The sequence below is a fragment of the Cavia porcellus genome, unplaced genomic scaffold (genome assembly GCF_034190915.1).
Source record: "Cavia porcellus strain 051 isolate PalLab524CR breed Dunkin Hartley unplaced genomic scaffold, mCavPor4.1 scaffold_18, whole genome shotgun sequence".
Classification (NCBI taxonomy): domain Eukaryota; kingdom Metazoa; phylum Chordata; class Mammalia; order Rodentia; family Caviidae; genus Cavia; species Cavia porcellus.
In genome coordinates, this window is record NW_026947501.1 from 26799170 (window position 1) to 26812190 (window position 13021).

General features: G+C 48.1%; 1 protein-coding gene across 5 annotated transcripts in view; it reads right to left on the reverse strand.

The window, feature by feature from the left end:
• Positions 1 to 13021, reverse strand: part of Sfxn5 (sideroflexin 5) — a 108307-nt gene that overhangs the window by 19915 nt on the left and 75371 nt on the right. For 4 of the 5 annotated variants that reach the window (XM_003469000.5, XM_023564781.2, XM_023564782.2 and 1 more), the window contains exons 11-12: positions 5020 to 5135; positions 3050 to 3135 (exon numbers count right to left, since the gene is read on the reverse strand). In XM_003469000.5, coding sequence (XP_003469048.1) covers positions 3050 to 3135; positions 5020 to 5135 — 202 coding nt within the window. The remainder of the gene's footprint in view (positions 1 to 3049; positions 3136 to 5019; positions 5136 to 13021) is intronic. The other variant, XM_063229588.1, reaches the window with a different exon arrangement.

Below are 13021 nucleotides of genomic sequence, written 5' to 3' on the forward strand. Positions count from 1 at the left end.
TCAAGAGCATTGGGAACACAGGCCGCTTATCTTTCCCTCTGGTCTCTGCTAGCTCCAAAGCTTCCCTGGAACCAGCTCAAGGCCTCCTGGACTTTCTTAGGAGTTATGGAGGGAATGGAGAAAGGGTAGGACCAACCTTGAGATGGCTTTCAGCTCAGATTCAGAGCCCAAGTTGTGCAAAGGGGAGCTGTCTCCTGTTCCAGTGGAAATGACATGAGGGTGTGATATTTCAGGAGACACCCCTGAGGGTCTCTGAAGGCAAGAAAGAGTGACGGGAGAAATTGTGAAATTCCCTCCAGGCAGGTGAGGGGCAGCCCTTGGGCTCCCACCTTGGAACTTCCAGAGTGACAGAGCATTGCATAAATCCCCTTCTCTGTGGCCTGTGACTAGGGCTCTTCTCTTGAGGTGCCTGGTTGCAGTCTCTGGGCGCAGGGAGCCCAGGAAGCCCTAGGCTTGTGTTCCCAATTCCGGAAAGAGAAAGGCCCAAGGCCTGTCCAATCAGAGCACAGGAGTACTCCCAGCCCCAGCAGGCAGAGCGTGAACACAGCAGGGCAGGGGGAGGGGAAGAGGAAAGGGAAATGGCAGGGAGGGATTGGAAAGGCAGCTGGGGGAGTTAAAATATGCAGATGGAGAGATGTGCAAATGCCTGGAGAAATGAAAGACCCGGATCCCAGGGAATGAAGGAGGATGGGGGAGCGGATTCAGGGACCCACCAAGGGTGTGGCCTGGACCCCCACCCAACTTAGATCCAGCCTGCATTTTCCATATGCATCCCAGGGCCCAAGAGCGAGCTATGGTCCTCCAGACGCAGCACAGGTGCTGGCCTCAAAGGTACAGACATTACATCTGGGAGGGCTCATCCGAGCCCTAAATCAAAACCCAGTTTCCACCCTGGCGCTAGAGGATGCAACCTCTGTACACCTGCACTCCTGAGGCAGCCCAGCTCTGGGCAGCAGGCCAAGGTCCCTGTACTTCTTACTGGAGACTTTTCCTTTCAGTCTCAGAGGCAAGGACTGTGGAGCTGATAGCTCCCACCTCTCCTATCCTAGCAGGAAGCTCTGGCTCCTCAGCTCAGTGTTCCTCCTAGAGATGATAAAGTGAGGCCAGAGGCAAGCAAGTCAAGTCCCAGCCCTGCCACACAACAGCTGGTCTCCCCCATTGCTGTGCATTCCTTCAGCACTTGGAGCACAGTTTTAATTTGCACTCCATTAATTTGCAAGTAGGCTGCTTTGTAAGTGTTCTTTTGTCTTTTTTTCCTGGCTATCCGGACTCCCTCACCCATCCTGGGCTCCAGAGGGTGGGAGCTACCTCCCCCATGAGCCTCTTGAACAGAGGTTCTGCACTAGGGACCCTAAGAAGGGCACACTTGGTAGGGCCCCTATAATGGACCACAGAGCGTCAGGATGGTGCGAAATACAAACCCCCAGTGAACAGTGTCCTCATTTTTCCGGGAGAAACTAAGGTTGACAAGTTTGGTGATCGCAGCAGACTGTCAGGCAATCGTGAGGCAGTAGCCCATGTTTCATTCTCCTATCAGAAGTCTCAGTTTCCTCTCCTACCTTGTCCTTCCTCTTGCTGCCGTGTCCTGCAGTTCGTGAGCAGGTCTGAGGGTGCAGACCAGGTCTTACTCATCTTGATATTCATGGGGCATCTCGGGGTAGATTGTTTCTTCTCCCCAGAGACCCTCCTTGGAGCTTGTCATCTCTTTGTGTGTACCTGCAGTGGCTTGTTTTGGGGGGCAACCTTATTTTTCAAGGGAGCTACAGATATAAGGCCTAGAGGCACAAAAGAGATTGCTCTCTTCAGATCTACTTATTTTCATCTTTGGAATTTCCATCCTAGATGAATTTTCTTCATTCACAATGTCCAGCACAACTTGCTCAGGTACCAAGAGGCACTAACCTCTTCTAGGGTGACAAAGATGATCTCAGCCAGCTGCACAAAGTCTTCCATCTGCTGGTCCCAATGAGCATGCTTTGCTTTGGCCAGGCTGGATTCCCTAATGTCTGCAGAACAGGTCTGCACCCTCCCCAGAGAGCCCTCCCCTCTGCAAAAACTATCCTGCTTTCAGCCATCGCCTCCTCACCATCACCCACACAAGCCAGGGCTCTAAACCCCTCGATTCCCTTCACTTAGGGCCTTTCGCAGCTCTGTGCTATTCACCTACGACTACCCTAGATCTCAGGGCGTGGCTTCTTCCTCCCTTTCTGCTCAGGCTGTCTCTACAGCACCACTTCAATTTCACACTCACCTTCCATTTTCACACTCATTATCTGCTGGTCCCAATACTGCAGATCCTCCCCCCATACTGCAGATCAAACTCAGGGGCTCTACCACTGAGCTGCATCCCCAGCCCCTTTTTTATGTGAAAGAGGATCTTGCTAAGTTGTCCAGGCAGGCCTCAAACTTGCAGTCCTGCTGCTTCATCTTATTAATATTATGTTCCCTTATTTATTTACAGTCATGGCAGATATGCATCCTCAGGCCAACCTTCGGAGGGAGGCAGGGAGGCTACTCATGGTGGATGCCTGTACGGAATAATGCTGGCCCTAAATCCAAGCTTCTTACCTGAGACCTCAGATTCCGTCTCACGGTGGTCCTGCACCATTTACTAGGAGAGCATGGGTATACACATACATGCATGGGTGTGTGCACACAAACACACATGCACACGTGCATGCCACCAGCTTTTCGTTTTTCGTTTTTATCGGTACCGGGGATCGAACTCACGACTGCCTGCTTGCAAGGCAGGTGCTTATGCCACTGAGCTAAATCCCCAGCCCCTACCACCAGCTTTTCAAGGTGGGATTAATCTTGCCTGTGGCCATCCCATAGCACCAAGCACACAGCCTGCATAATGGAAGTCCACAAATTTTCACAGAACCATTCTACCCCCACTTCCTGAGAGAGAGTTTGATAAAGAGCAGGGTATTTTCCATCCCTGAAAAACTGGCCGGGCTGCCACCAGCTTCCCTGTCCCTTCCCTTAGGTCCATGAGATCCCCACACCGTCCTCCCCTTTGTCCCTCCATTCCAGCTGCCCAACTTACTTCTCCAGCATGGACATGACAATTGGGGGGAGCACCAGGATGGGCATAGGCAGGACCACTCGAGTCAGTGCTGTCTCCAGCAGGGCCTGTGGGCAAGACAAGCTGCAGTGAGAGGTTTCTGCGGTGAAACACAGTCCCCTGGAAGCCCACCCTGCCCCAGAGGTTCTAGGTGTATGTGCTGCTGCTAAGCACATCTGGCAACATAGAATTATTCATGGAATTGCTCACAAAGTTGCATTCCAGTCAACAGAAAAAAGCCACCTCTGTCTTCTCACCACACATATTTGGAAAAAGCAGATTCCTGTCTCCTGCCACGTGTTGGAAGGTGGTAACAGAAGCAGCCTAAGGAAGGGGCCAATGCTCAGGCAAGTGCTTTGGGTGGATGGGCAATCTCCCAGGGTTGGTTATGTAGGGGCTGGGAGTAGCACATGGAGAACCCGAGATGCTCTCAAAACAAAGCAGGTGCTGGAAGGGCCAGAACAAACCACTGGGGCTAGACAGGTTCTAGAATTCACTTTTTTGGGAGGTGCATCTTTTAAAGACAAAGAGTCAAAACATCTCTGTCTCTTGGCTCTGGAAGACTCTTTCCTAGTGACAAGAAGTCAGCCTTGTAAGGGGCTGTTTCTGCTGAACCCCTAAGGGTTTCCATCAAGGGTCTGCTTGGCATTATTCCCTTGCCCTTGGGGATCCCACAGGATCCTTGTGGCCCAGCTCAGTGGCAGTTCCATGCTCTGATGGTGAATATGGAGAGTCTCTTTAACCCCACAGGCTTCCATCCATAGAGGAGATTCCGGCTATGGCTCGTAGCCTGCAGATCCTAGTCTTTCCCCAGACAGCAAGGAAAAGATGCGGCTAGGCTGAAGAAAGGCCAGGGCCGCAGAAGTGCCTGTGCTTCCTTACTGCTTGACCATAAGAAAGAGCTGTCATAACTGTCCTACCTGATGACGACTGGGGAAAAGAACAGCATTGGGGTCAGGTAGGAAACAGACTAAATCCATGACCAGCCTTGGGAAGGCCGCAGAGAAGGTCCCTTGGGGCTCCTGAATAGCTGTGGGAAGGATAAGAGGCCCCGAGCCAGGCAGGGCAGAACTCGCACTGTTGCATGGCCTCCAGTTTCTGGCCTGCCCCAGGATGGACAGGCACAGCCTTTCACTGAGATTGATGGGGCCAGGAGGGTGGGGACTCACAGAATGTTCTTCCCAGACTGCAGGCTTAGCAAGAGGCTTCACGGACAGGGGTGGATGCTCAGCCACCTCATGGCTGACCACTTGCCCTTTCCAGCACTCAGAGACTAAAGCCCAGGACAACAGGACAAGACACAAACCACCATCAGGATGAAGGCCTGGGAAGCACATGACATGTATACATGCACTAGGAGGTTTGAGGTTTTTTCCTTAAATCACAGTGGGGGTGGGCAGTGAAATAAGATGAGAAAGAGGGTCTCGTAACAAAATATTTTTCTCCAGTTGCCTTCAAAAGCCTGAGAGCCCAGAGCTCCCAGTGCTGGGTCCCAGTGAGGCAGCGCTGCAGAAGTACCTATTAGCCAGCTCACACTCTATTCACCTGCAGCTTCCTCTTTGTACCCAAGAGGGTGGTGAGGCCCAGGGTGACAGGTCCCTGGGTCCTGGGGACCAGGAGCAAGCCCTGGGGAGTGGGGGGAGGTCTCCCTTATCCTCACCAATTAACACTTCATCTGAGAAGCTGGGTCCTGAGGGGCTGGGACAAGAAATGAGGGCACTTTACAGTGGTTATGGGAGGAGAGGATTATAGAAATGAAGGACTATCCTGTGGAACAGGCTTGGCTGGGGACAGACCTAGAGGTCTGAAGCTCACGCAGATAGGAAGGGGGGGAAGGTGAGGAGGAGACTTAAAAAGGGTAAAACCAGGGTATTGTGGTAAGAAATTCCCAGGAAGTAGTATAAGAAAATCAACCCACTGCCAAGGTCCCTTAACCCCTCAAGCCAACCCACGTGTCTGGCTGCAATCTTGGAGGAGCCCACGAGGTTGCCATCAGCATCGAGGACATCAATCCCTTCCTCCAGCTCCCCGTACCGCATCAGGACCACGTTGCAGATATTGGCACTGGCTGGAGAGAAAGGGATGCAGGGAACTGGTGAGGGGGAGCGGGAATTCCACCTGGGGGCGTACCAGCACCCCGCCCTGCCCCTGCACTTCTGAACAAATGCCAAGACTGCAAAAAGACTGGGAGAAGTTGTGGTTCCTATCGTGCTAGTGAAGGATTTGAGGACCCTTGGGAACTCGTGAGCAAAGATGGAAAATCACAGGTGTTGGTAGGGACCATTCAGGGCTTAGAAAACCACCACCTATAAAAGGTGCAGCTTTCTTCTCCTCTGGGGCAGCCCTTCAGGCAGGCAAAATGGATGCAGCTCTGGGAAGGCTCTCTGGCTAGCCACAGATCCTCTGGAGGCCTGATCTTCCACCATCAGTGACTCAGCCCGTGGGGTTGTCCTATCCTCTTGAAATGCCAGTCTCCACATTCAATCCCTCATGCTTCTCAGAGCAAATCAAGTTCCCAGAGATTTGCATCTCTGAGAGCAGGTGCTAGAGCAGGCAGGAACCTCAGTGTTCACCCAGCACCACCCCCTCATCATATGGATGGAAGACTGAAGCTCAGGGAGGGGGATGACTGAATGGAGGTCACACAGCAAAGTGGGACAGAGCAGAAAGGCTCTGGTACCTACACCTCTAGGTATTCAAAAGACAGGTGGGGATAAGTGGGGGTCTTCCAATGGTTGCCGCTCTGGTTTGCCTCCGTGTCTTCCCGCCTCAGCTGGGATCTTGGGGACCAGAACTGAGGGATGGCTTCCAGTGCCTCACTGAAGCACTGGACACAGCCTGTGGGCCTCATCAGGCCTGGGTTCCTAGTGGGGTGCAGTGAGCCTTGTCCTGAACTCCACCAGCTCCGTTTCAGGATAGAAGTGGGGGAGGTTTGGGGGTGGCGGGTGGGTGGGAAGTGGGGGTGACAAATGCAGAGCCCGCCTGCTTCACTCCTCCCCCCAAAGCGCCTTGCTGTGTTTAAAGTTTTAATTTTTGCTAATTAATGTCAATTAATTTTGTATAATGAGTGTTTAATTTTGGGGAGTGTGTGAGCCTGGGAGCGACTGCAGTTCTGGGCTGTGAACGCTGATTAGCATCAACACCTGCTGCTTCCCCCCCTCCAGTGTGTGGGGGGGCACCCGGCTTTGGGGAGCTGGAGGGCGGCAGGGCCCAGTGGGCAGGCGGAGTAGGAGGGAGCCCACAGATGCTCCTGGAGCCCGAGCCAAGGGCCAGGGAGCCTATGGTCTCAGAGGCTCACAGCTGGGGGTCAGGACTCTGCAGGTGAGGGGTAGCTTGAGACCCTGGTGTCTCTAAGGCCATCTCTGTTACGGTGACGTGGGGAGGCAAAGACTGAGAGGCTCTGCAGTCTTTAGCGAGGAAAAGCAGGAGAGCAAATACAGTTCTAAAATGTATTTAGAGCACATATGCCATCTTTGAGCATCTACTGTTGCCACACGATGTTGCAGCGTTAACCGCGGGCAGACTTCTGCGGCTGGGGCGTTCGCAAGCCTCTGCCCTTCCTGTCCCCACAGCAGGCGCACTTACCCATTATAAACAGAGGTGAACAACCAGGTAGGATTCTGAGGGACATTTGGTCCTATCTGGAGATGCTTTTGATTGTCACAATCTGGGAGTGGGGGGGGAGTGCTGCTGGCATCCAGTGGGCAGAGAACAGGGATGCTACTAAACGCCCTGTGATGCACGGAGCAGTCCCCCAGCAAAGGACTGCTGCACCTCCAGTGATGACACTGGGGGAGAAGCTTCCCCTCTGAACCACAACCAGAGAGGGAATTAGGAGTGTGAATCTGATGTAAGAGAGATTCAGGCAGCAGAGAAAGCTTGGCAACCTGGGTCTGGGGCCATCTGGGTTTAGCTTTCAGTCCTGGCTATGCTCTCCTCCTGCTCACCCTGGAAGTGAACTCCTGTTCCGGGATACTCAGGGCACAGAAGCTCCTTGCCCCAGTGGCCTTGGGAAGTTGGCACCTGGCCTCTGTGTTAGTGACCCGCCCTCTAGTGGCAGTAGGGATGCTCTACACACTCCATGCCCTTGGGGCTGCTAGGCCCTCAGTTCCCAGGAGACCAAGAAAACCACTGAAGGGGACAGTAGGGTTTTCTGCCCAATACATAAGTTTACACCCTCTGAGAATGTCTTCCTCTGCCACAAACAATGCTTGAAAAAAAGGCAAAGTTACAGAAGTGGGGCCCCACGGCCTGAGTGTGCCCTGAAGGTCAGAGGCCACCACTCCTCGCCTTAGTGGCCCTTCCCAGGTACGAAAGGAGAGGCACCACTTAGAATCCTGCAGGGTCCCTGGGTGTAGGTTGCACACACAGAATGCCAGTCTTTGCGCCTGTACCCATGCTGGGGCAGAAGTGGGTACAGCTGAAATGTCTTTAGCCCCTATTTTGTGTGTGTATGTGTGGGTGGAAACAGAGAGGAGAGACGTGGACTTGGAGGTGGTGGACCAGCTCATCTCACAATTTCCAAACATGGAATGCAGGAATAGTGGAATCCAGAAAGACCTTGGTTCGGTTACAAAACCATGTTAGACAAAATATGAAGCACAAAAGAAAGAGAAGTCCAACCTCCTCCCTTCCCCTCACACAGCCTCTCCAGGACACTATTGGGGATGACAATGCACCTCTCTCCTCTAAATGGCCCGGATGTAAAAAGGTAGAGAAGACCCTAACCATTCCAGAAGGATAGCGACTCCCAGGGCTTTTCCTGGTGGCATGTGTCCTGTCATCTCTTGACTATGTACATTGGTGCTTCGTTTACTGAGCACCTCAGAATCTGCAAGCTACTAGCCACCCCAGCCCTTGAGCAATGAGAACACAAGCCTGTGATAGTTCTTTCATACCCATCATGTCATCAAGAACTTCTGATTCAGCCATATATGTCCCTTTCAAGCCTCCCCCAGTTCCACCCCACTCCTGGGAAGTCCATCTCCCAGACAGAGACAGCAGGGTGGGGAGACAGAGAGAGAGAGAGAGAGAGAGAGAGAGAGAGAGAGAGAACAAACCGTGGTCTCCTTTCTGACACACCAGCAAGATCTACTATTGACAGTATCAGTGGGTTAATTAAGCAGTCTGTTAGTGATAATGTTAAGAAAGCTGGCACATTTTCAACTTAGATTGACACCATTCAAGACTCAGGCATAACTGATGTTGGAGCAGTAATGCTAGGAGATGAAGAGAGAGAGAGAGAGAGAGAGAGAGAGAGAGACAGAGAGAGAATGAGTTCCTTCATGCTCATGGCAAGCTCAGTGTCAAGGCCTCAAAAAAAACATGCTCTTGAGTGCGGCAGATATTCTCACAGCCAAACTGATACAAAGTCCTGCGAATTGTGAGCAGCTAAGGAAGCACCCAGAGTAAAAGGAAGAGTAAAAGAAAGAACAGCAGACAAATGTGCAGGAATGTCCCCAGGAGGAAGTGTGCAGGGAGCTCAGCCATGAGCCAGCACAGGACAGACAGGAAGGTCGCGCTGAGGACCCGTCCAGCAACACACACACCTGTGCCAGAACCGATGGGGGAAATATTCGAACACTCAGGAGGAGCAATGGGCTACTGATTTGGGGAAAATTAGACAGCATTACTCCTTGATTCTAAGTTGTATTCTCCTAATATTACAATTCTTGTGTGGGTGGGTTACTGGGGTTCTAACCTAGAAGCAGTCTACTATTGAGTTACACCGCAACCCTTTTGATTTACTAGTGTGAGACAGGATCTTGCTAAATTGCTCAGGCTAGCCTTGAATTTGCCTGCTTCCTGTTTCATTTCCTGAGTAGCCGGGATTACGGGCATGTGCTGCCACACCCAGCCCCCTACCTCAATTTTTCACAATGTACCTTATAATGGTCTTGGGACCCCGAGGACAGGGGGATCTTGCTGCTACCTAACTCAACCATCAGTACCTTTAAAAACTTCACCATGAGTAGAGGCATCTCTATTCAAATGTCACCTCAGCCGACCATAGCAATCCACACAGAATTTGAACTTAAACTTAGATTCCTAATTGTTGCCTAAAACATCTTTTTAAAACTTACACTATAATGGTGCACGGACATGAAAAGTTATTGTACATGCAGAAGATCGTCTGCCAGATACCAGGCAATGCAATTAAAGGCAGTAGAAATTGCCAAACCATAGATAGCTACCCTAAAGAAATGCTTGCCCATATGCACAAAGAGACATTTACAAGGATGTTAATTATAGCACTGTTTGTAAGAGCAAATAATTAGAAACAACCTAAATGTCCACCATTAGGGAACTCACATGGGAAGATCTCCAAAACAAATTGTTATGTGAAAAAAGCTACTGAGTGTGTGCATGATGATTTAGTGTATGTAAAACCCTGTAATTGGTATACACACATATATGTGTGCATAAATCCACAGGTAATGTTTTGGAAGGCTCATGCCTCACAGATTGCTGTCCTTGAAGAAGTAAACTCAATTTGAGGCTCAGAGGTTGAGAGACTTCAATTTCTTTTTTTTTTACGCTAAATTTTTGTCTTTTATATGAATTTTTACAATGTGAAGGTGATCATGCTTTGCTTACCTAATAAACCATCTTATAAATATGGCAGTCAAGATCTATTTTAATCTACATTGCAAGAAATGAGAAGCTGGGAAAATACAATATATATGATAAATAGAGGGCCCTAATATTAAGCAACGGAGGGTAATGATGACTAACTCCTAACAGCTCTTCTACCCCATGCACAATTAATCCAAATTAACGGTGATAATCCTCCCCTTGCCAATGATTGGTCTAGGAAGGACACATAGTCCAGCTCTAGCCAATGAAGAGTGTCTCTTCTGAGGATGCTGAGGAAAATCTCCTCATATCTAAGAAGGGGTAAGGGGCAGGCAGAGCATGAGACTCAGTTGGGCCTGGATGTGATGCTTAAAGTTACTGCTTCTGTCTTATGACCATGAGAGGAGTTGGCCTCAAGATGAAGCCCACTGAACAGCAGGTAGAACAATCAATCAGAAGAAAGGGAGACCTAGATGTCACACTAGAACTTTGCCTTTTGTAAATTGGTAATTTTTTCTTAGTATTTAAGCCAGTTTGAGTCGAGAGAGGCTGCTCATTTCAGCCAAAAACATCTATGCAATAAGTAAAGTGCTTTAAAAATTAAGAAAAAGATATAGTGATCAAAATCACATAAAATACAAGTAGGAAATTCATAAAATATACTATAAAAACAATAAACATGAACTCAACCTTATCAATTGTCAAAGAGAGACTTCTGAGTGTACGAAAAAGTAATGGCAAGAGTTCTTCATGTTTCAAAGACTAATTCTCATTGGCTAAATCATTGACAAGTGGCTATTGTCAGAGTGTGGCTTGTTATTCCCCTTTGTTGATGATGTGTGTCCATCCTATAGTTTAATATGTACTCAAATAAACAATTTTTCTCTTTGTGGCATACACTTTTTATCATGGAGAAAATCTGCCACTAATTCAATGCTCATCCATATTTTCTTTAAAATATTTAAAGATTTTACTTTCACACTTAAATCTTTAGAAAATTATTTCTGTGTATGATATAAATAAGAGTTTTCTTCTATTTGGAAACCCAAATGCCTAATAAAGTTAAGAAAGATTCTCAATCCTACTAGGAATAATAAACGTACATTTAGATGACAAATGAATCATTTCAGATAGATGAAATTTAAAAAGACTGATAACACCAAATGTAGATGAAGCGTTGAAGAAGACATGGGAAAGCAAAATTTCACGCCTTTAAGTGCAATAAACGCCAGAGTACTTACGCAGCAACATCTAGTAAAGCAAGATACAGACACACTGCTAACACACTCACCCCATTTCTAGGTATCTAGGGCTTGGCAATTTCTCCTGCCTTTAATCACCTGGCCTGGTATCTGGAGATGATCTTCTGGGTGCACAATAACTTTTCATATTTGTGTATCATTGTAGTTTGTAGGCACCCAGTGGGCTTCATTCTCTTTTCAAGCTCCCCAGATAGATGTGATACGGATGAAGGTTTGAAAACCCCTGCCTAGGAAAAACTCATCCATGTGACATGGGCCCATGTACATGCTTCTTTGAGCAGGACTACATGTGATGAGAAATGAAACAATCTTAACATTCCAAATTAGTGATCTGTAGATAGTCACAGTATAGAATATCTATAGCACAGAAATGGATGCATGCGTATTAATACAGATAAACCTCAAAACTGCAGTCACAAGCAAGTTTCAAAAGGACACACATGGTATGACGCTACTAATATAGACTTTTAGAAATACATAGACAATGCAACTGATGGTCTGTGGCACATGCAATCAGCTATATGGGGAGAAGACCTGGCTGCAGGAGAGAAGACCACAGTCAAGCAGGGGGAGGGCACAGAAGGTTTTGAGCATAACAAACATTTTATTTCTGTATTTCCTTAGCTTACATTGGATTTGAAATAGCTCATAATTTAAACAAATGTCACCACAGAAAGAACTCCTGCAGTTGTTAAGAAACATAAATTAAACCATTGTGGTGTTGCACACATAAAATCTCAATTTCTTGGGAGGCTGAGACAGGAAGGTCATAAGTTTAAGGCTAGCCTGGGCAACTTAGTGAGCCCCTGTCTCGAAATAAAATGAAAGGAAAAAACGGGCTATGTGTATGGCTTAGTTATAGAGCATTTGCTTACCATGTGTCAGGCACTGGGTTTAATTCCCAGTATGAAGAAAAAGAAAAAGATAAATTAAAATTTTATGAGAACAATGGGAAGATATCCAAAATGTATTATAAGGGTAAAAAGCAGCTTTCAGAATAGTACACAAATTTGATCCCATTGTATTCAATTATATTTCTATGGAGACAATAAATAAGTAGAGATTCATATGCTTTTAGATATTTCCTTTAAATTGGAGGGATAAACTCTTCTCTGAGGAGAGTAGGATTATTATTATAAGACAATTATATATCATCACAAAGAATAGAGCCTGTTAGGATTTATATCTAGATGTTTCCCTAAAGCCTCATGGGATCTAGCGGGAACATTTGGGAGGTGACTGGATTATAGTGGCATTATAGCTGGTTACTGTTAGGAGATAGAGCCTAGTCAGGAGCCAGGTCACTATGGATATGACCTAGAAGGTCACAGCTCCCTTCCCCAGTCCTCCCATGACTCTCTGCTTCCTGGATGCCATGAGGTGAGCTGTTTCCTCTTCCGGGGCCCTTGCACCATGCCATTCTGCCTGGGAGCCAGTCAACCATAGACTGAACACTCTTCAAACTGTGAGTCAAAATAAGCCTTTTCTTCTTTAAGTTGTGGACATCTGGTGTTGGGCCTCAGTGACAAGAAAAGTGACAAAGAGCCAGTTCACGAAACAAATAAGCCAAATAGTCTAACAACTAGAAGACTTGAGTTTCCATTTTTAGCTCTAGACTTGCCCTAGACAAAGTACACACAGACTCCATTTCCTCATCTGCAAGGAAGGGGCCGACAGGGCCGGCCTTCTCCCGTCTTGGCTCAGCTTCCTTGGCTCCCTCCTTTTTGCTATTTTGTTTGTAGTATGTGCACATACTAAACAGTGCAAAGTGGGCAGAAGGGTGAATAGTAAAATGCAAATCTTAACAGGTGTGATGACGCATGCCTGCAATCCCAGCTACTCTGGAAGTTGAACAAAGAAGACCACAAGTTCAAGGCCACCCTGGGCAATGTAGCAAGACCCCGTCTCAATAAAAAATTTAAAACAAGGGTGAGTTCAATGGTACAATACTTGCCTAACATGTGCAAAGCCTTGAGTTTGATCCCCAATACCAGAAAAAAAAGTGAGCCAAGTGATTCCCCTTCCTAACCCCAGTCCTCAACTACACCCTCACCAGGGCAACCACCATAGCACGATTCTTACTTCTCCCCAGAGATGATCTGAGCCTTCACACGGA